Source organism: Malurus melanocephalus, unplaced genomic scaffold, assembly GCF_030028575.1.
Source record: "Malurus melanocephalus ecotype Western Australia unplaced genomic scaffold, MMel_1.1 scaffold_506, whole genome shotgun sequence".
NCBI lineage: Eukaryota > Metazoa > Chordata > Aves > Passeriformes > Maluridae > Malurus > Malurus melanocephalus.
The window spans coordinates 190,486-211,443 of record NW_026623738.1 but is presented as its reverse complement, the minus strand read 5'-3'; the positions used below and the strand labels follow the sequence as shown (position 1 = coordinate 211,443).

At 38.3% G+C, this 20,958-nt stretch overlaps 1 protein-coding gene across 4 annotated transcripts in view; it reads right to left on the bottom strand.

Moving 5' to 3' along the window:
• Positions 1 to 20,958, bottom strand: part of DOCK8 (dedicator of cytokinesis 8) — an 84,104-nt gene that overhangs the window by 10,208 nt on the left and 52,938 nt on the right. For all 4 annotated transcript variants that reach the window (XM_057381349.1, XM_057381350.1, XM_057381352.1 and 1 more), the window contains 15 exons: positions 20,521 to 20,670; positions 18,001 to 18,114; positions 17,011 to 17,166; positions 14,148 to 14,287; positions 13,390 to 13,559; positions 11,980 to 12,125; positions 11,104 to 11,286; positions 10,348 to 10,483; positions 9,679 to 9,766; positions 7,890 to 7,986; positions 7,078 to 7,212; positions 5,034 to 5,186; positions 3,828 to 3,986; positions 2,960 to 3,060; positions 2,349 to 2,541 (listed from right to left, as the gene is read on the bottom strand). In XM_057381349.1, coding sequence (XP_057237332.1) covers positions 2,349 to 2,541; positions 2,960 to 3,060; positions 3,828 to 3,986; positions 5,034 to 5,186; positions 7,078 to 7,212; positions 7,890 to 7,986; positions 9,679 to 9,766; positions 10,348 to 10,483; positions 11,104 to 11,286; positions 11,980 to 12,125; positions 13,390 to 13,559; positions 14,148 to 14,287; positions 17,011 to 17,166; positions 18,001 to 18,114; positions 20,521 to 20,670 — 2,121 coding nt within the window. The remainder of the gene's footprint in view (positions 1 to 2,348; positions 2,542 to 2,959; positions 3,061 to 3,827; positions 3,987 to 5,033; positions 5,187 to 7,077; positions 7,213 to 7,889; positions 7,987 to 9,678; positions 9,767 to 10,347; positions 10,484 to 11,103; positions 11,287 to 11,979; positions 12,126 to 13,389; positions 13,560 to 14,147; positions 14,288 to 17,010; positions 17,167 to 18,000; positions 18,115 to 20,520; positions 20,671 to 20,958) is intronic.

Below are 20,958 nucleotides of genomic sequence, written 5' to 3'. Positions count from 1 at the left end.
AAGATCAAAATCGGAACTGATCTGATCTTTTGTTGACTCATTTTAGTCATCTGTAAAAAGGAGATAATCCTTCTGCTCATCCAGAATAATATTTTTATTCACATTATTATCACCCTCAATTCCACAACTAAATGTATATCCATATCACTAGTATTACTTGATCTCATTTCTGAGCCAAATGAAGAAATGATCACAGGAAGAGTCAATGAGTGAGACCTGTAACTACTGGCAAAGCCAAGCTACTCTGCATAGTCTTCCCCTCTTGTAACAAGGTCATCTGAAAAAGATCKTCACAGGTACTACAAAACATAAACCTCTTTGTAAAACCTTTTCTTGAAAGCCTAGGTAAAAAARCAAGGAGTTATTATAGTTAATTACTGTTATTGAGTCAACTGAAATTCAAAATTGTGCTGTCAGGTAAAGAGTTGTGTAATTCTGTTCTCGTCATTAGGGCATTTTATTACCTCTCTCCGATGGGGCAACTGTTTCTTTGGCAAACATGTATTTATACAAGCATTTTGATGAAGAGAGATTCATTTGCTGCTTTTAAACTCCTAAGTTATTTGCTTGCCTAGTGTCCTGTAGAATAGACTTTAGTTCTCTAAAATAATTGAAAACATATCCATTCATAGCAATCTGCTTAATCTAGGAGCAATGGAGGCAGGAATTGCATTAGAATCAGAGGTGTGAGCTCACAAGCACTCAAGGCAGCCTGGGAGCAGGATGACATTGGGAAGGGAATGTTGATTTCACTTACATCTAAATGATGATGGTACCTAACAAGTAGGGAGAAGATAAGTAAAATAGAATTAATACATGGAARTTAAAAGTTTGAAGGTATACAAAACTGAAAAGGGATACAAAGTGGCAGAATATAAATCCATGGCCAGAAGTTTAGCTATTAAAAAGAGTATATACAGCTATCTTGAGACTAAAGAAAATCAGGAATAAACACTTTTCCATCACCTAAGTGCTAAGGTGGAATTTCAAATACTTAGGCCCAACAAGCTAAATTCAATGCAAAATGCCAAGTGGTTCAATCATGTTCACATTTACTATTTTGAAGGGAAAAAGCCCCAGGTGGTAAGGGTATAGCAAGGGATGATGAACGCAGCAAGTACTAGTGTTACATATTTCAAACTCATTGTGACAATAAAATGTGCTCCTCAACAGTTCAAAAGAGCTAAGCAAAAGGGTATTTGAGCAGTGAATACTGAGCTGCCATGTTTTAGAAAACTAGGGAAGTTCGAGAAGATGAAATATGCTTTGGGGATCACGTATTTTTTAAAAGGGCACAAGACGAGCAGATAGTGGTAGGTTTATCAGATTGCACCAGGACAAAGTGGTGGAAATACTGATACAAATTACTAAAGAAAATCTTAAAGGTATTGCACTTAGCCTGAACACCCTCTTATCCAAGCCTGATACTTTCTGAAAAAAAAAAGAATTACAATCTAATAAAGGTAATAATGTCTAAACAGTAGATGTCTATATAACATCTAGGGTGATCCTACAAAATATTTACACTAATTAGTTGAAATTATTTATAATTTACTTGAATCATTGCAGCCAACAATCCACTGGTCTAAGGGAATAATGATAAAAGAGAAATTATCAATACATGGTAATAAATTAAGGGTTTGGCCATTTTCATTTTTAACAATGTGGAGGAAAGAAGCAGTAAAATAACAGAATTTGCATTTGAAGTCAGTTCAGGTAAGGGTATCCAAAATTGCATAATCTGATAAATTAAGTATATATATCTCCACATTTAAAATGTCCAACTTTAGCCACAAAAGGTTGTGTTTTCCTCTATGTTATGTAGCAAAGTCAGGTGAAAAACAAAACCAAAAAAACTGKCTGGAAAGGATCACTGTATTTCTGAGTAAAGAGCTCAACAATTCCAAAAGAATCAGTGGATCTTCAGAGACGTAACCTCAGAGCTACTTCTCACACTGGAAGAATTGACAGGACATATTTACTTGACTTGGACGCACTGGATTGACTGCAGTGACTCTGTTATTCATCAGTCAGAAGGGTTTGTAACTGCTTAGTAACTTGAGGGCAGTCAAAGGATGGAGAACGTGCCTGAAAGAACTGAGCAGCTCCAATTATCTAGATTATGAGAARGAAGTTTGAAGCATCTGTCACCCTTGATAAATAACAGCCCTAGAAAAGGCATGTGATAATAGAGGGGTTCTACTTRGCAAATAAGAGATTACAGTATCAAAGTGCTGGAAATAGAAGCCTTTGTTACTTACCCCGGCCCCATACACGCACCTCYGCTTTGCTTAGCACACAAGAACAAACACACACCAAAACTGCCTCGTGCTGTAAAAGCCTTTTACCTGAAAACTGACACTGCCCACAGGGAGATAGTTCCGATCCTCCAGCATGCTCAGATACTCAGCCACCAATGCTGCAGCATGGACCAGGCACATGGCTGCTTCTGTGTAGCACTTCCTCTTGCTGTGCTTCTCTGCCATGTTCTGCAGCCAAGTCAGCCTCAAATCTGGCGATGTCTGGTATCCTTTTGCAATTCTAACAACACAGGCCAGAAAGCAGATGTGAATGATCACTTCTTATATAACAAAAATACCTTTCTATTTCTTCATCTGGGTTGAATGGAAGAAATCTCTGTCTTTATTCTGTATGATTCATTAAATAGAAGGAAAAAGAAATGGTTAGGTAGTGGTGGGCAGGAGGCACAGAGGGACTACGAGGAGAATAACATTGCATCCAAGACTCTTCAATGTTCTTGACTCTTACCCTTGCCCAAATCTATGCCCACTGCAATGTGCTCACTACTGCAGTCTGGAGCCCCTGTGATAAGCTTCACTAAAGAGGGAATGTACACAAACAGATCAGCTACTAAGTTTGTCACAGCATGCCCCTAAAATTCATAGTTCAGCTCATCTCATTGCAGCATTTTTTCAGTAGCAATTCTAAATGGATTCACCTGTACATGAGGTCCATCAGCATCTCTGGATCTTCCTGAAATTCCCTCATTTTCACCGTATCTGACAGGATGCTGTTCAGATTACAAAGTAGCTCCTCGACCTGAAGTAATACAAAGATCAATGCACAATTCTCAGGCATTTATTTTTTCCTGCTGGAAAAACATCAGCATCTGCACAGATGATATTACTCTCTTTAGGCTTCTTTTACCCAAGGAAATGTCAGGATGTTTTTATCAGTTTTACGCAAACAGCGAAAATATTAACCTAGCAAATTTTACACGCACACATTTTAATTAATCAAAATAAGCTAATATCCTTTGTTCTCTTGATTTCTGAATTAAAAAAAAAAATCAAATGTGCTAATGGAGTTCAGTTCATTTGATCTTTGATCTGCAACCAGATGTTTTTGTATGTCTTCAGCATAACTTGAGTTACTGTAAGGATTTTAGCAAAGTATCTGACAGTTGTCTGAAATGTTTTTCATTATTGCTGCCTCATGCCTCATATTACCTCATGAGCTAGCAAAGAGAGAGAAGTTTCCCTGAAGATACTTGTCTGAGAACATAATGAACCAAATTCTATCTTGGGAAACACTTAGTGGACATGGTTCCTGATGGGGTCTTGGAGAAAGCTGTATTCAAAACCAAGAGATGATTCTCTTGTAATGTGATTTCTGGGGAAATTCTTGAGTTTGTTTTATGGAACTGTGCCATCTACTTCTTCCCCACTTATTGTTGTGTTAGACACAAATTTATGCAATAACCTGTGCACCCTTATTTCCATTGCTTGAAGATCTAGAGCTTGCTTCAAGCACATTCCTATGTGAAAGCTCCTGATAAAAGCCACAGATTTCACAAAAGATTTAACCTGAATGGGAAACGGAGTTGCCTGCATATCCGTATCTTCCTCTGCATAGGCCAGGATGGTTCGCAAGGATCGTCGAAGGAATTCCTCATTAAACTCGGGTGATTTTCCAACCAGAGAAGCTAGTGACATGGTCACCTGCATCTTCACTCTTGCAAAATTCTTCCAGAAGAAAATAAACAAACCATGAAAAGAATGATGGCTGCGCTGCAGTTCACATATCTATCGCCTCTATAAACCAAACCCACTGCCTCTTGCCCAGACTGAGTGCAGTAGACTCACCACTTACACAGGGGCCCTCTGGTAGATCAAAACTAATCATGTTTTACCCRGTTAAGCCAAATATCCCTAATTCTGACATGTCTATACTTTGGGGCTAGAATGTTCCTTGAAATATGTACACTTGCTTGACAGAGGGGAAAGACAGAAGCACCCTTTCCCCCGTCACAGGCCAGTGGGTATGCAGATTAGACCATACACMGGAAAAGATGAGGAAGTAAGTACGACTGGAAAAACGTGGAAATGAATCTGGGAAGCAAAAGACCTCTGGGAGCTTCGACTGGTGATGTACTACACTCTCAAGATCATGGTGTGTCTACATTTTCCTTCTCCAAAGCTTACACTTTTTACATATCCAAGGCTTTTAAAGTGAAAACTAGTGAAGGAAATTCTCTGCAAAATCAGATGCTACCCAAGATACTAATGTCCTTGTGTGCTAGTACATTATAAATTTACATGCATAATGTATTTTGCTCYATGGGTGGTAAAAATCAGAGCCTAATCTTAAGACCAAGAAGCTGGTGAGGAATTCCCATTAATACAAGCATATAGGAGTTCTAGAGAGGTTGCAATTTCATTACAATGGAACTAGACTGAGTAGTTCAGACACAGGAGTGAAAAAAATAAACAACATAAAGAGTATTGCTTATGCAGTATATAGCCTTTGCTGTCAGAGGCCTAATGCTGCTCTATTTAAAGCTGCAATTACAGATGTTGCAGAAAACAGTCACATTTYCCTAAATAAAGCAATGAAAAGAATAATAAAAGCTACTTTTTTCCTACACTTCTAGCACTTTGTTCAAATGTGTGAAACAGCAGACCATGTGACTATCTGCAGGTGCTTTCTATTTGCTGCYGCAACTTCAGTCTTTGTTTCAATCGATCACAAAAAAGATGGCACAAAACATAGTGCTGTTCTCAAAATCTTACACTGGTAGAGCTGAAGCTGTATCTCATGAGGAGATAAAGAGTGGCACAGGCTTGAGTCCGTGTAATATCTATGCTGCTGCTGCAGTGATGGAGAACTCTTTGGCACAAGTCAGCACACTGTTCAAYCTCCTCTTCAAACAGCAGGTCTCCAAACTAAGGGAAAGAGAGAAAAACGTTTATTACTCCCAATTCTAGCCATTGAAATACCTTTAGCTTAATGCACAATAATAACAGGATTCAAAAAAGCCCAAAGTTTAAAAAGCCTGTATTTTATAGTTCTTTTTATTCAGACTTCTGATTCCTGTGAYGCTCTAGATTCCATTTTTAAGCTTTTCTATGGGAAAGAAGGGTTTGAAAATAGCCTTTTTGTTTAAAAAAAAAAAGAGATATATAATGAACTCAGAGTAGGATGGCTCCAGGAGCTTTTGCAAACATCAAATATTGCAAAATTCTTTGAAGCATGGAGATTTGCTATTTTCAGAAYACATAATGATTGATGAAGCATGCAAATACTTCCTTAAGTATATGGAGCAATTTTTAGCTCTTTGCACTAACATGCTACCCTTCCCCAGGCCTCCTACATGTAATTCCTCCTATGGAATGTCACAAAACTTCCACTGCCAAGCTTTGATGCCCGAAGGTCCTTTACAGGGTCTTCACAACACACATAGTAGGCAATAAACCCGGGGGCAGGATGCCTATCCAAAGAAACTCTCACCAGAGACAGAACAGATGCACCAGTACCATGTGCACATACACAAGACTGCTAAAGGTGTGGGAGTAGACACAAGACTCGACCCATTTCCCAATTCTCAACCTTTCTTCATTCCATTATCTCACTGTTTTGTGCCTAATTTATATTACAAGTCTGCTGGCACAGGGCTTTATAATTTTTATTTGTAAAATAACATCTATATGCCTACAGCACACTAAAATAATTGGAATGATTTCTTCATGAAATACAGAACCGAGTCAGCTTAACTAGAAGATCTATTTCAATGAGAATAACAATTGCTTCACAAAATTCATCACCGTAATTGGAAGTTGGCTTTTAAAGATAAAGTAAAATGAAAACATAATTATTAGTTTCATAACTATTCAGGTATCTACCCTGTAATTAGGCTTTGTCAGCCAATCTGCATTTCAGAATAGACAGGCATTAATTGGACAGGAGTATCCTGTTTCTTATTTATATTTTAGAATAGTTTATGGGAAAATAAACATTTCATGTATTCTTCCTTAGYGGAGCTGCTTTTCTTTGTAGGACAATGAGTATTAAAAAGATTTTAGAGTCCTTATGAAGCACCCAACCCATTATGATCTCCATTATAAAAACTTCGGATCAATTTCTGCCCTCAAATGCATTTCCAAGTTTGTGGATCTTTTTGTTCTTCTAATGTTGTTTTAGTTTTCATTTGTTTTTTCTGTTCTGGAGTTATTTTTTTTATTGGTGATACAGAAGTGGAAGAGAGATTAGGATTTGGCACAGTTTTCAGGCAGAACAAAGATGAAAACTGTCTATGTCTTAGAATCTACTTAGAATTCTGAAACTTGTCTGAGAAGTAGAAACCTTGAATGATACCCTCAATCTCTCATTGAGAGATTTGATTTTTGAGATTTGAGTTTTGATTTTTCTGCTGCCAATCTTATTGCAAACAGTCCTGCTGATATGATTTAAATCTGACTTCATAGAATTCTTGTGCAGTTCTTGTCATTAAGATTCCTAATTGAATTAAAATTTGTGGAATTGATTACCTTTTTATTAGTAAATCTTATATTTATCTTAAATCTTATACATTTAAGAGTAGACTGCTAAACCCACAAGATTATTCAGATTCAGTTATTCCATCTTGAGTGGCCAGTGAAATAACCTTACAACAGCTGTAGAAATTCTGCAACAACCYCACAGACAGCAATTTGTATTTACACATGCAAAATAAATGTCAAAGAAAAATGGTAGGTGAATGCACACAGCTCTGCTCTAGAAATGCTGCTTTATTAACTTGATTGGAAGCATGAAAACAAAAGTATATCAAGAGCATACCTTGGCAATGAGTGCTCTGAGTGTGGCAAAGCAATGAGTCAGGTAAGTGGTGCTCTGATCATAGCCAAGAGAATTTACCAGGACCTTCAAAACTCCTCCCAAGAGATTATCTCTGCATTCTGCTGCAAAACTTGCCTACATAGGAAGGAGGAAAACAGTAATTTTATGAGGTAATTCAGCAATGACTGGCACACAGGGACTGAAGTCCTGCTCTCTGACCCATGAGACATCTGGGAATTTGGAATTTGCAGGTTTTTCATCTGTTAACATCTACTTCAGAGAAATTTCAAAGCATTTTTTGTAGTGATCATGAAGACAGAGGGGAAAATGGTCCCTATTTCTAAAGACTCTCCAATGCAATTTTAAGCTCAGTCAGCTTCTGCAGTGATTTTTGAAGTTCTGTTTCTGTTCTTTTCAAACCTTCATGCATTTAGGAAGTAATCCTGTGGTGGGCAAGCACCATTCTTTTCCCTGCATCCTTGACTTCCTGAGCATCTAGGCTAAATAGACATARTCATATGTTCTGTTCAAACCCAAAACCAGAATAGGGGGGAGACTAGGTGCTATCAGTGGCGTCATGTGAAAAYAATGTCCAGTATGACAAAAGTCTATTAAACAAATGTTTTTCCATTAACAGATTTTCAAGCACAAAGTTTTCTCATCCCTATTTTTTTTTTTCTACTCAAAGCAATACAAGTTTACAGAATATCTCAAAATATTTTGCACGAAGAAACAAAGGAGAAATTAATTTTGCTTCCACTGATTTCTGAGGGAGCAGGGATTGGTACTAAGACAGCTCTGTGTTTTCTCACCTGAATTATGTTCTCTTGCATATCAAGAATGATCAGGTTAGCTTCAGTTGCTAGGTTTCCGCTGATCAGAGCTTCTTGGTCTAGCTCAGCTTTCGTCCTGTGAAAAGGAGTTCTAATTAAAGCATGGAGAGGGTACCCCAAGAGTTAGATCACCGRTTGTTTTAACAAAGCCATAATACAAATGATACCATTCTGAATTTTACCGTAAGAGCAAACAACATCAACAGTGTTCAGAAGTGTCCCTTCAAAACTACRGAGTGAAATTAAGAAAGAGCATTTACAGGGGAGACTTTTGAAAACTCAACCTCTGACAGTTCAGACAGATGCTTTTGCTTCCTTAATAGCCATCTGCATAATGGCTACTCAATATCATGTTCACTTGTTTGGTAAACTATGCTGTAATTTCTGAATGCATTGACTGCAGCAGCACACAAAACTCCAAAATGGAATAATGGATAACTGATTTGACAATTCCATTAAAAAAAGGTAAAAATGGCAGACTAAACCMAAGTGGAAATTGCTTCAGTTCTATAGAAGCAGTGTCTAATGTAGGCAATTTAAAATATTGATTCCTGATACAGCTGACAACAAAAGATAACAGGTCCATACGGCAGTGTCCCAGGCCATTTAAGAAAGAACTGAAATATTTATAAAAGACAGGAGATAGTAGTAAGACAACATATGATACTTTCTTAGCTGAGACTTAAGGACAAACTCTGGAACACAGATCCTCTGCAGCTGAGTAAGCATAGGAGCAGCTTCTAACTAAACTGCATTTTCATACAACACTTCTGTGCTGGAAATACAAGAGGAGTCTTTTTCTTTTTACCTAAGCTGCTCAAAAAGTGCTGTTGCCTGGTTAGAGGCTGCTCTCTAGAGCTTGAGATTAAAATTCTTCTGACCTTGGCCAAAGATCCTAATGTGCATTTCTATGGCTGGARAAACACCCTTAGAATCATGCTTCTGAGTGACTTCAAAATGTGTAGCTGCTCTGCTACATTCATTTACCCAAAAATAAAACCAGAAGGGCAAAGAGCCATCTTTTAATGCACAAATAGATAGTTTTGAGGAGGGCTAAGAAAGGAAATCACAGAAGTCATGTGGTTATTAACTGCAATGACTCAGAGCAACAAAACCCAGAAGGGATTTACAGAAGTTCAGTGCTATAATAAGAGTAGAAATCACAATGCAAGTAAGAACTCAACAAATTTAGTGAACTCTATAAGTGTTTGAAGCACTTCCACCAACCACTGAGCTTCATACATTAACCATGCCAAGCCTGGATCTTCTCTGACATGATGCACAGCTTATAACTGATGCTACAACACCAAAGCATTATCTTCCCTGACTCCTGCTAACAGTCCTTCTTGATATTAATGTAGCATGTCAAATCCAGCTTAGCTGATTTAAAGAAGCAAAACATATACCACAATGCTGTATGTACTGAGGAGGCAAGAGCAACACCAAAAGAAATGTTTTAGCAAGCCTCTGGGGAGTATTTGATATGATTCTATCACTAACTAGTGTTTGCCACACTGTTAACAGGAAGGGAAAAATGTGTAGATAGCTTTAAAATTTGCCTCCAAGTATTTGTGACCTCTTTGTTATGTCAGAGCAGTTGGATATTTCTGCTATATAAACATTTTCTTTTTCTTCCTCTGTGACGAAAGAGGGAAGGGATTGAAACTGCTGATTTTGTTAGAAAACATCCTAGGACAAAGAACAAAACATAAAAATCTCAAGCAGCTTGGTTCTAATAAAAGCAATAGGCATTAGTTAAGTTACTTACTTATCTTGTCTCTCATTTGCCTGCCGCCACTGCGTCTGCTCCTTTCTCCAGCGCARATTTTCATTCAGCCCTGCTGATCTGTCATTCCCTAAGAGTGCAACATATGTCAGTGAGATTAAAACAGAAGGGGACACTTGAAGTCTGATAGCTCACCAAAAGGAGATATATTTCTGTATCAGTCTGTCAGAACTAAAACCATGCAACTTACATGGTTTTAACAACTTACAACGGCTCCAGTAAAAAGACAAGACCTATCACTTATTTTATTTAGGATTTTTAGAACATTAACTTCCTTAATGCCTGCAAAAACCAACCCACAGGTCTTCCATTAATTAAATGAATTTGCTATGAGCAATTTGTTTTTACTGATAGTTTTGACAYCATTTCTTGGCTCGTGGTAGACACTAACATAACCTTTTAGAACATCTTGAAACTTCTTTTTTGGCCTCATATTCTTCATGTAAAAAGAGCTCACTCCTACCTATAATTTGGACAGTGGAAAGCTAATGATACTTTCYTCCATGAAAAACCAAGAATGGTCTGCAAGGAAATGGACTGTGGGTGAAAACTGCAAGGATGAAAATGACTAGCTGCATAAACAAACAAATTTATGTCTACAAMCACATGAATTCCTCTCAAAAGGCATGGGCGAAGAGGGATGTGAAGTACCAGCTGGTATTCGGCAGCGCTTCATCATTTCTCCTCTGGCTCCTTCTCCTCTCAATAAAGCCTCTTCTAATCTGGCTTTCACATCTCGTGACTTCTGGAGTGCTTGGGTGCTAACTTTATCTGAGCTTTGCTTGCCCTGAAAGTAAAGTTAAAGCAATCAACACCAATGTTTCCATTTTTGAACATGAGACCAAATTATATCTCCAGAATGAGATACAACAGGCTAGACGGGTAGAGGGAACAGAGAGCAAWGGATATGATTGATATAAAGTCCAATAAATGTTGCAAAAGAGGAAAGAAGTAGAATATGTACTGCTAATAAAAACAAATATGTATTTCAGTACTACAGAGAGAAATTAAAGTTCAGAGAGAAAATTATTTGGTCTGTTTCAGATAGACCTTCTCAGAGAGGAGAGTCCTGACATTAAGTCCCTGCTCATAATTAAGGAATCATCCTTAGTGTCCTCTCCAGTACAGGAGCTGTCAGTGTAATTCCCACCAAAATTAGCCCTCAAATACCCAGATAAAAGAAAATAATTAAACAATCTTGGACATCTTTTTAGGACTTCCTCAAGGTTTTGGCTACATGTTGCCTGAAGGCTATTGTCAATTATTTCATCTAAATTAATTTGTCCAGATTAGAAAAGTAATAATTTAACATTATTATTGATAACAAATTTCCCCTGGACAGCTGGAATTTAGGGAAAAAAAATGGAAGCAAACCAGGACAACAAAACCATGTTTTTTTTCACTTACCTTATACTCAAAACATGAAACACAAATGAAAAGGAGGTCTAAAATCCTGTTCAACTGCATGGATGGAAGGTCTGCAATCCATTTCTGTATTAGGYTCTGATCAGCGTTTTTCATTATCCAGAGGAAACAGATCAAAAGATTGCGAGTAGTATCAGGACCCAATGTGGCACTCTGTCTGTAGGACTAGGAGCAGATAAAGTAAATGTCAATTGAAAGAAGAAAAAGGAGAGGAAGGTCATTTGGGTGAAGTAATGTTACTTAAATTTCAATGAAATCAAATCTCAGGACTGGACTTCAGTAAGTWTGACCTCTTCCAGGTGATAGTTACTGTATTTTTGAATGTATCTGTAATTAGTGAAAGGACCAGCTGAATGCAAGTGAAAAACGGACAGAATCACCAGATGGCTACATGGTTGTATTTTAATTTCCCTAAAGTAATATAGAAAAAGATTCTGTAACTGTTTGCTTCTCTCCTGGCATGCAGTTGTGTCAGCCAAATTGCATAGTAGATAAAAAAAAAAAACCACATGAAGAAAGAGATACATACAGAGAAAAAGCAGAATCCTAGATCTATGGATTCAGACTGGAACTGTGGGTCTGCCACCGTGGCATTTGCTGATCTGGAAATGAGTCTAGGTTTGATGTGGAAATGGAAACAGGCATGTGGAGGCAAAAAGTGAACAATGTAGGATAAAGCAGTAATGACCAGAAGAGGACAGGAGAAGACGACAAGAAGGATATGACTGATTCTTTGGGGTTTGAGAAAACAAAAATGCAGTTTCTCGTGACTGTAGCTATTAGTAGCAAGAAAGGATAAAAGAAGAAGACAGACAAAAACAGATAAAAGAAATGAGATGGGCAGAGCAGTGAACATACCAGGGATGCTAGAGGTATTCCTGAGTTCCTGATGTTGAACTGACTCCCGGCAATGGCAAGGGCCACGTTTTGGTTGATTGCACCTGCAGACTCTTGTTCTTCTTCTGGGTTTCCTGTGCGTCCCTTTCCACTGCGGATATCTGAAACTAAATTTGAAATATCSCATTGGAACTTCAGGAGCAATCCAGTTGCTGCTGCTCGCATGTCACAGTTTTCCATTGGTCTGTAACCTAGCTAAAAGACTGGCACCTCTCTCCCTGAGACTGTTTGCCTGGCTGATGTACCAAGAGTGAAAGAGGCACAGCATTGGCAAAGACTACCAAATTGTTCAAACACATAAAAGCAAATGTGAGGCTATCTCTGAAGTTCAAAGCTAAGCCAGTGATTTGWAAGACTTGGAACCATCCAGTTCCACTTCATTTCAGTCAGAAGGATGAGCACAGAAGCTAGGCATGGACTTGGTGATATTCAACAAAGTATGTGAGTCCGCTAACAGCTGAGAGATCCATTGCCTACTGACTTATAAACAAGCTTTATTTCAGGCATCTAATTGCTTCTGTTCCCTGCTAATTTTTTGGCATGCCTTTCAGCAAATAAATTCATTTATACCTAAATTTCATAAAAATCTTGTCTGATTCTGAGCATCCATTTTGTGTTTTGCAAGTCCTGTTTTCCAGAGGTGAGTGATCAGCTAGACCCCATGTATTCAGAATGGGATCACAGCCTCTTGTGACAGATTCTCAAAAGAAAGAAAGGCGCTCTAAAACCTAGACAAATTGGTAYACCTGGGCTTCCTCATAGTATCTCTTTTCATCTATGGTATAAAGATATTACTTAGATTAAAAGAATGGTGTGAGATTGTATTAATCAATGTAGGGTAAATGCTTTACCTTATCYAACTGAAAGTGATAAATAATACTTTCATATTAGTTTTCTGTTAAGACATTAAAATGCCTAATATTTTCAGAACCAGTGACAAAATTTGTTCTTCAAAGTTTATGCCTTTAATTAATTTCGGTATCATGTTAACAGCAGTAAAGAGCAATAAAGATAGAATAGACTCCAATTTCTATAATTGGGGTGTAACATGATGTTAGTATTACTCTTGTTTACTTCACTGCTGTCTGCTAAGTCTGTCTAGATCTAAATATTTATTGCAGACCTTGCAGGCTTTATTTGCAAGGTCATAGAACTTACACTGAGATACACAAGTGTACTTACRGATATATCTCTGGTCTATCACTTCCTCATGAAGTGAGGACGCTGAAATCTTTCCTATCTGTAAAAATCCAGTTTACTTCTAAGTAAGGAAATATTCAACCTCACTAGACTAATCTCCTTTATGTTTGATAAATTGTTTAGACAAATCCCTCTTAGAAGCTGCAAAATTCAAAGACAAAATGTTCTTACTTGTAAAATCATGGAGTTGCGGTAGTGAATCCAAAATGATACCAACCAAAGGGAGGTAAAGAGCTGCAATTTTAACCTTCACCTCTTTTTTGGAGCAACGTGGATCTAGGTCATGGGAACTCAGCAGGCTAAGGATAGCATTGACAGCTTTTCTTTGCACCTTGCTAATCCTGTTAACAGACAAACCATCCGTGAGCTCCATTCATGGATCATACATAAATCACTTACAAATCAAAGATTTAACAGACAGAATAGAGGTGAAAGAAACAAATTAATAGACCAATATTAATTTGATAATCTCTTTCATTCTGAGCAGAGACTCATGTTCCTGCAAATGATAGATATCTGAAATCTCCAAGCTACTTTAGCACAATCAAAGACTACACAAGTCTTTCAAACTTCCCAAACAATTCATTGTGGTGAAGAGAGATGCTTAAAGAAAAGCTTAAAACTCTGGCCAAAGTTTAGCTAAACTCGTGAGTTCAGGCAAAGACAGAGGTGTTTTAAAGASAAGAGCAACTGAAATTCTGTGTTCTCAATCTGTGTATTTAGCCAACACTACCACCACAAATAATATATTTTTGTTCACTGGGAGCAAAATATACAGATAAAAGGATGTCTGGGTMATTGCTGAGTTACAGAGTGACTCAGTGAAAAGAGTGGGGGAAACAGGACTGTCCTGGAATCAAACTATGACCTTGCCAAGAGTAACAGTGTGATCAAATCCCATTCTAAGATCTGCCAGTTGGGATACGCACCCTTCGCTGTCTGTGTCCAGTGCTGCTGCCAATTCAGTGAAAAGTAAGCCAGTCAGAAAGTGCTGCTGACGGTACTCAGCTGAGAGGTCGAACATACCAGTGATTTTCTGGTCCTGGAAACTAGAGCAGGAACTGGAGTTCTGCAGAAATATATTAGAAGTGTTGAAGGATCACTGAAATCAAARATTCCTAAAGAGAGCATAGTCACAGTCAATGTAGAAATCTCTACCAGAGGAAAACCAGAGACTTTGAAAGAAGGTTGGACATTTTGGAGGAAGATGTTTGTGTGTGAAATAAAAAGCATCTGATTTCAAATAAGTTGCTTGCTAGGATGCAATCCCATCCTTTCCATTCTGTGCAAGCAACTCATTTGACATTTTTTGAGATGCAAAATTCCTACCAGTATTGATTAGTTTAGACAAAGTGCAAAGTCAGAATTTCCTCCATGTTTATCATACTTGTTCTTATTGCTGCAGCGCAGCCATTAGCTATCACACAGCAAAAAACTGCCTCTACCTTAACAGGGACTTTGGGGTCAGAAGCTTCACTGTGCATTCTTCAGCATCCATGATGTCTGGTATGGAAGCAAGGTCAGGAAAGACATGTGAACAGTGTTTCCTTTGGCCCTGGAAATCCTTGGCTGAGCTTGCTGGCAGCTGGCATAATTTAGACCAGCCTTCAAACTGCTGTAACTTATGGCTGTGACTGATATACAGAAAGCCCAGGAATGGAAATTTGCTGCTATATATGTGCTGTGAAATTCTTAACTTCTCCAATCATAGGTGTGTGCCACAGGTCACCTGGAATGTTTTTGTCCCCTGATAGGTGAGCATAAGTCTTAGACTTTACTCCCCACTGCAGCTACTGGATTTTATGAGTCCAAATTTTGCTTTTAATTTATAGTCTTCAGTATTCATTCCCAATATTTCTGTCAGTCACCTGGGAATGGTCCCAGAGCCTAAACATACGAAGTATCAGTATACCACATAGTAGCAGCTGGCTTCCAGCATATTGGGTCAAATGAAACCCATGTCTCTTAGCAGCCTCATGTTTTGGATCCACATACTTAGGCCCTCTCCCATTCAACCTCAAAGAGACAGGCCTTGGCTGTGCTATGTTTGTGTGAAATAAYGTCAAAGTGTACAGCACCAGTTAAGTGAATTTGGCTTCTCTCAAAGAATTTCAAGATTTATTCACAAGGCCATATTTCTACTGAAAGTCTAACTCAAGCTGGGCAGGCAGCACTCCTGCAGACAGATCAAAATTACTGCAAGGGTCATCAGCAAGTGTGTTAAATCATGCAAGGGSCAAAAACTCTTATTGATTTGCACAGGTTGCACTTCATAGGTTACTCCTGAAGGAGAAAAAAGTTGATGACATTGCTTGAAGGGAAAGATTGATTAAACTGGTATCTGCCAAGCTCAGGCTGTGCTATAACTAGTTACAAGAGCTATGTTGATAGTTTTTATCTCCATAAGCAGAAATGTCACATTTCTAGCTCTCTGGTATCCAGGATCAGTATTAGCCAAATGTATCGTGACATGTGACTCTAAGACTTTCATGCTTCGCTTTTAAGACCAGGCAAAACTTCAARAAAATATTATTTGCTATTACTGACCTGTGACAATCCTTATTAAGGTATGAGGTGTAGCATCTTAGGATCCAACCAATTCTTTGGCAATGACACTCAAAAAAGAAACTATGAATTTGAATTGTTCCATTACTCTGAGAGTTTTGTACCTCCCGCTATTTTTAGTTTCAATTCCATTAACCTGCCTCCAAACCTTGTGGCAGTTATGGAACATTGCATTGAAATGCTTCATCCCAGTCCAGACCACTGAGATAGAAAACATATGACGCAGCCGCTTTTGACAGGGGGTTTGCCCCACAGCAGAAGAGCAATAAAACATCTCAGTAGAATGTAGAGCAGAAGAGCACAAGACGGGCAAAACAGTGTGTGGTGTGCCGATCAACAATTTCTTTTTTGGATGTGTTTGTGAACTCCATGGTTAGGAAGATCATGGGATGTCCTAACATTCAGGAAATCTACAGCTGTGTCACTATCAGGTCATGTCTAGAAAAATCTCCTAAGAAATGAGATATGATGAAGATTGCATAGTCTACTCAGGACACATGTTTTCACACAGAAAATATTGAAGTTCAAATAAAAAGGAGAACACTGTCAAACAGTGACACAGAGAAATCATGGGCAAAGACATAGCATGATTTATGCTATGGACAATGGGGAGAAATTYGGAGCAAAAAACACTGCTGTTGGAAGAAGAAAACCCAATAATCCTGCTCTAAACAACMTGAAGGCTCAACAGAAATTCTCTATTCCAGGATACTAAAATTTGCAGGGTATTAGCTGCTAACTTAGATAGCAATTAGTTACTAACCTAAATTTCCATCTAATTCCAGTTGGAGAATAAGGAGTTCCATTAGAAGGYACAGAACACACAGAAAATTTGCTGGGCACTGCTGAATGCCATAATTCTCCAAAACAGATACAGAAATACATATTTGTGGTTGGTGTGGATGGGATAAAGATGTGCCTTTAAGTTACTGTTCAGAGCTGTGTTCCTTTTGGACCTTGTCTACCTCAACAGTCAAGTTCTGTGTGCATGTTTCCAGGGGAGCATGTGTCTGTGTCACATTCAGTTTTTAACTTGTATAGCTGCAGCTATGCAGTAGTATTTCTGCTGGTTTTCTTTTGTGCCTTTTTTTAAAGAGAGAAATTTTTCTCCCTGATCCAACAGTGGCTAATTCTTACTTAAGTATCTGAACACAGAGCAGTGTGAACACATGCATATCACATGTGTTTCATGTGACATGCATACAATACCATCTAATGGACAACTACCTGGGAGGATAAGGAGGGAGAAGGAGATGCTGGAGCAGATGCGGATGCCATGAAGAAGAGGTTCAGATTGAGGTAATGCTCATGGCTGCAGAGAATTCTCAGGAACTCCAGTCTCATGGAAATCAGGGTGGAGAGTGAATTCAGCTTGTTTGAAAGCTAGGAAAAACAAAGAAGTGTCAAGCAACGGGTTGGTACTATTTAAATTACCATTTAGTGAAATATCATGCTCCATGAAAAGGAAGTAGACACGTAGCCTAGCATGCATTAAAATGTTCACTAGTTTCCATACATTAGATGCTCTTTTTCTGACAGTGATGGTGTCTCTAAGCCTGCTCCTGGGCTGACTAATCAACTTCCCAAGAGATAATAAATGGTTTTTTTTCCGCTTTTCTCACATAAGAGAAATATACAGTAATTTTGTCTTTTGCATACGACAAAAATGAAAAACAAACTGAACTTTTCTGAGGAAAACTCATTAAAAAAAGCAACACAGGGCATCAATGGTTTTGTAATTTCCCTTCTTACCAACAACTACATCAGTGGAGGCATAAGTGGAGATGCCTGAGGGACCTGCAKGCATACATGTCACAAGACAAGGAAAATGCTCTCTGTGTACTCTGAGATGTATAATTTTGAGTAACTCCCCAAAATCTAAATACTGTCCTTACAGCACTGGAGGAGTCAGAAAGTCAATCTGTATGGTCTGCACACTCTACTGCTAAGGGATGTAAAAAAGTAAGGGAGGAAAAGCTGTTTCGTGGATGTTTTGCAGCAGTGCAAACTATGACATTTTTAAGAGTCGTCACCTCCACTCAGTTTTTCTCCTGCAGATTACAAATCAAAAGAGGTTTTAAAAACATTGCATATGCAATAGGAAATAGGAAATGTACCTGAACCTTTAACACAATTCAAAGGATCTTGATGGATAAACTAATCAAACAGCACAAAGCACATAAGCCATATGGAATCCCAATCATGCATGGTGCCTACCTGATTACAGTAATGTTTGATGAGATTAAACACAAATCCTCGATCCATTAAAGAAAGAAGATCATACAAGAAAAATGCCAGACTGATATTAATTTTTTCTGCTTGTTCACTTTCCTTAGAAAAAGAAAAAAAAACAGTTATGATATATAAAACTTGCATAAAGGTGGAAGACTTTTTTGGAATCATGAAAAAATAGTGTAGGGGTCAGCTCCYAAACCATCTCAGGGAAAATATAGGGCAAGATTGTTTCAGTTCTCCAGTTCACATGATCTTGTTAAAATTGCACAGAATCACTTCTGTAAATTATTTCAACTGTTTCACAGCTTTCACAGAAAAATGTCATGAGATGAATGCACAGTTCATTTGTGCATACCTTTGGGCTGACAACAATGAAATGGAATTTGAGACCTGCTCTGAATTCCCTATTGACTGCAGTCCTGCATATGACTTTTTTTTTTTTTGTCCTACTGAACATCAGAGAATGCTGGTTTAGGTACCTAGAACATACAAAATATTAATAAATCTGTACTGGCTTTGCTGATGGAATGTCAAGTATTTTGTTTAGRAATTTTAAGTGTGAAACTGATAGCAACAAGATACTGGTAAGATAAATTTGTGGGGTTCACCATTCGGCACCTAAATTCTTGTAAGCTTGGAAATGGCCTGATTACCAGAGATACACAGCCTCAAGTAATAGTCACAAAGAACTTTGTGAACCCTCTAAAATGAGGCTACAGTTACTTCAAACACACAATTTAAATAATAAAATCTCAGTAGCTTATGTAGTTTACCAGGAGGCATTAGTGGAGATGCCTAAGAGRTCTGCACACATTTAATGCTCAGAACTGTCACAGGAGATGACTGAGAAAAATATTGCCTGTACTGGCACCCCTGACTAGTGAGAAAAGATGTGTAGCACCTCAGGGTGGCTGCAATTCACTTTTTCACTTTTCAAGCTTTTTGTTGCTGTTCAGGGATATATATATACACATATTCCCTACAGTCTGGAATTTGCACAGGAAAACAATTTTCTACTGTGAAGAAAAACTATTTTTTCACTACTTTATTGGGCAGGTAAGCTTATGCTACATATATCACTGTAGAAATCCAAGGCAATCTGACATGCTCAACCACGTATTGAAACATTGATTATCATTGCTTGGATTTAAAAATCAGACACACATTGCCTACTACAAATCAGACACACATTGCCTACTATGCTGTACACCAAACCAATGGTCCTAATTCCAAAAACACAGCAGAGGCATTTTCACACATAATCATGTTCTGTACACTCATTCTATCAAAATCAAATTGAATTAACAACCCATGAAAACCTGTATATTTCTTGTAAGGAAGCCATAAATACTAATGTCTTTGCAAAGCCTACAGTTCTGTGAAAGCATTTTCAACGCAACAGATTTKTATTCCACAATGTATTTAAAAAAAGTAGTCACTGATGCCCCAAGTAAACATTTATGTGGAAATTATTTCTCTGCATGTGGCTATCACAGAAGCACACCAATAGATTGAGCTTCAAGGTAAAGCTTCAAGAACAGTGTTTTGGTGGACAGTGACAATCYCTTCTGCCATTCTCTGCTGCCATTTTTCTGGTCTTGCCCTTTCCCAGTTTCTACTCCTCAACRTCACTTGGAGAACTGGATCAGGAAAGTGAGATTGTTGAGAAGTGACCTAGTAGGCATTCCAGCCTGCTCTGCCCTGCCCTGCAGCAGAACACTCTGCTGGGCTAGCACAGTGCATTTGGCAGCTSCGGGGCATGAAAACAATTTGGTTCAGCAACTGAACAAACAACACTCAATGCCTATCTGTGGCCTTAACTTTGTCTACTGGAACAGYCCAGAGTGGTATCAGTGATATAAGCTGACAGCAGCAATGTTAAAATAAAAATTATGATTTGTGAACCTTTCAACTTTATAATCTGTTGTACCTGTGCAATTTGTTAAAGGGAGAAACAATTTAATGTGACTTAGGGCTCATTTCTTGTATTTAATTTTTAATGGCCAGTGCCTCCTTAAAGAGATCACTTGTGGCTGATTTTTGCAACATCATGAAGAACACTGCCTTCCCATGGCATATCCCATTGCTACAGAGAAGTCAAATGAGGAATTAAACACAATGCAGTAAGACTGAGCATAATTGCAAAGGAAGATAAAAGGAAGAAGTCCTGCTAGGGGTGCAATCTGATGCGCCATCTAACCTGGCATAACACATCACTGCAACTGAAAACAGACGTTCAGTCTTTCCTGTAGATWGGAATGGGAATTCTCTTCTAGCACACTGTAGCCACAATGAGAAGCAGTCTGGGGAACTGAGCTGAACAAAACCAAACCACCAGCCAAGKGAGTGCAAGGCTGTGCTTTACCCGGCCACAACTCTCACATAAGGTCCATGCAACAATACTGGCCTAATTCTAGCAACAATTACCATGTTGAAATGAGAGCAAACTAGCTTGTGTAACACGAGTAGCAAGGATCCATGGTGCTTATTTCATACACTTACCTTTGGTAGTTTGACYACAAGTGTAGCAATCTCTGAAGTAATCACACTAACTATAGTGGTAATATCATCTTTGAAACGATCGGAGAACCGGCTTCTTCGTGGGTTATCTTGCTTCTCTATGTTGTGGACATACTGAGCCATACTCTTTATCTGCAATGAAGAAAAAACAATACTAAAAAATGCCCAACCTGGAGGTAAAATACTGCTTTAAATTTGTTTGTGAGATTAAGATTTCCTATTTCTTTYTTCTCTGAAAGTAATTACTCATCTTCTCAGAGTTGCTGTGATAAATCCTACCTGTAGTGGCAATGACAACAGACGGTCTAAGACAGACATCAATTCCTGCTCATATTCATGCAGTTGGCTACTCTCAGTACCTGAAATCAGAATCACCCTCCCCCAACCCCTCACATCTGCAGTTCTGAAATGCTGATGCTT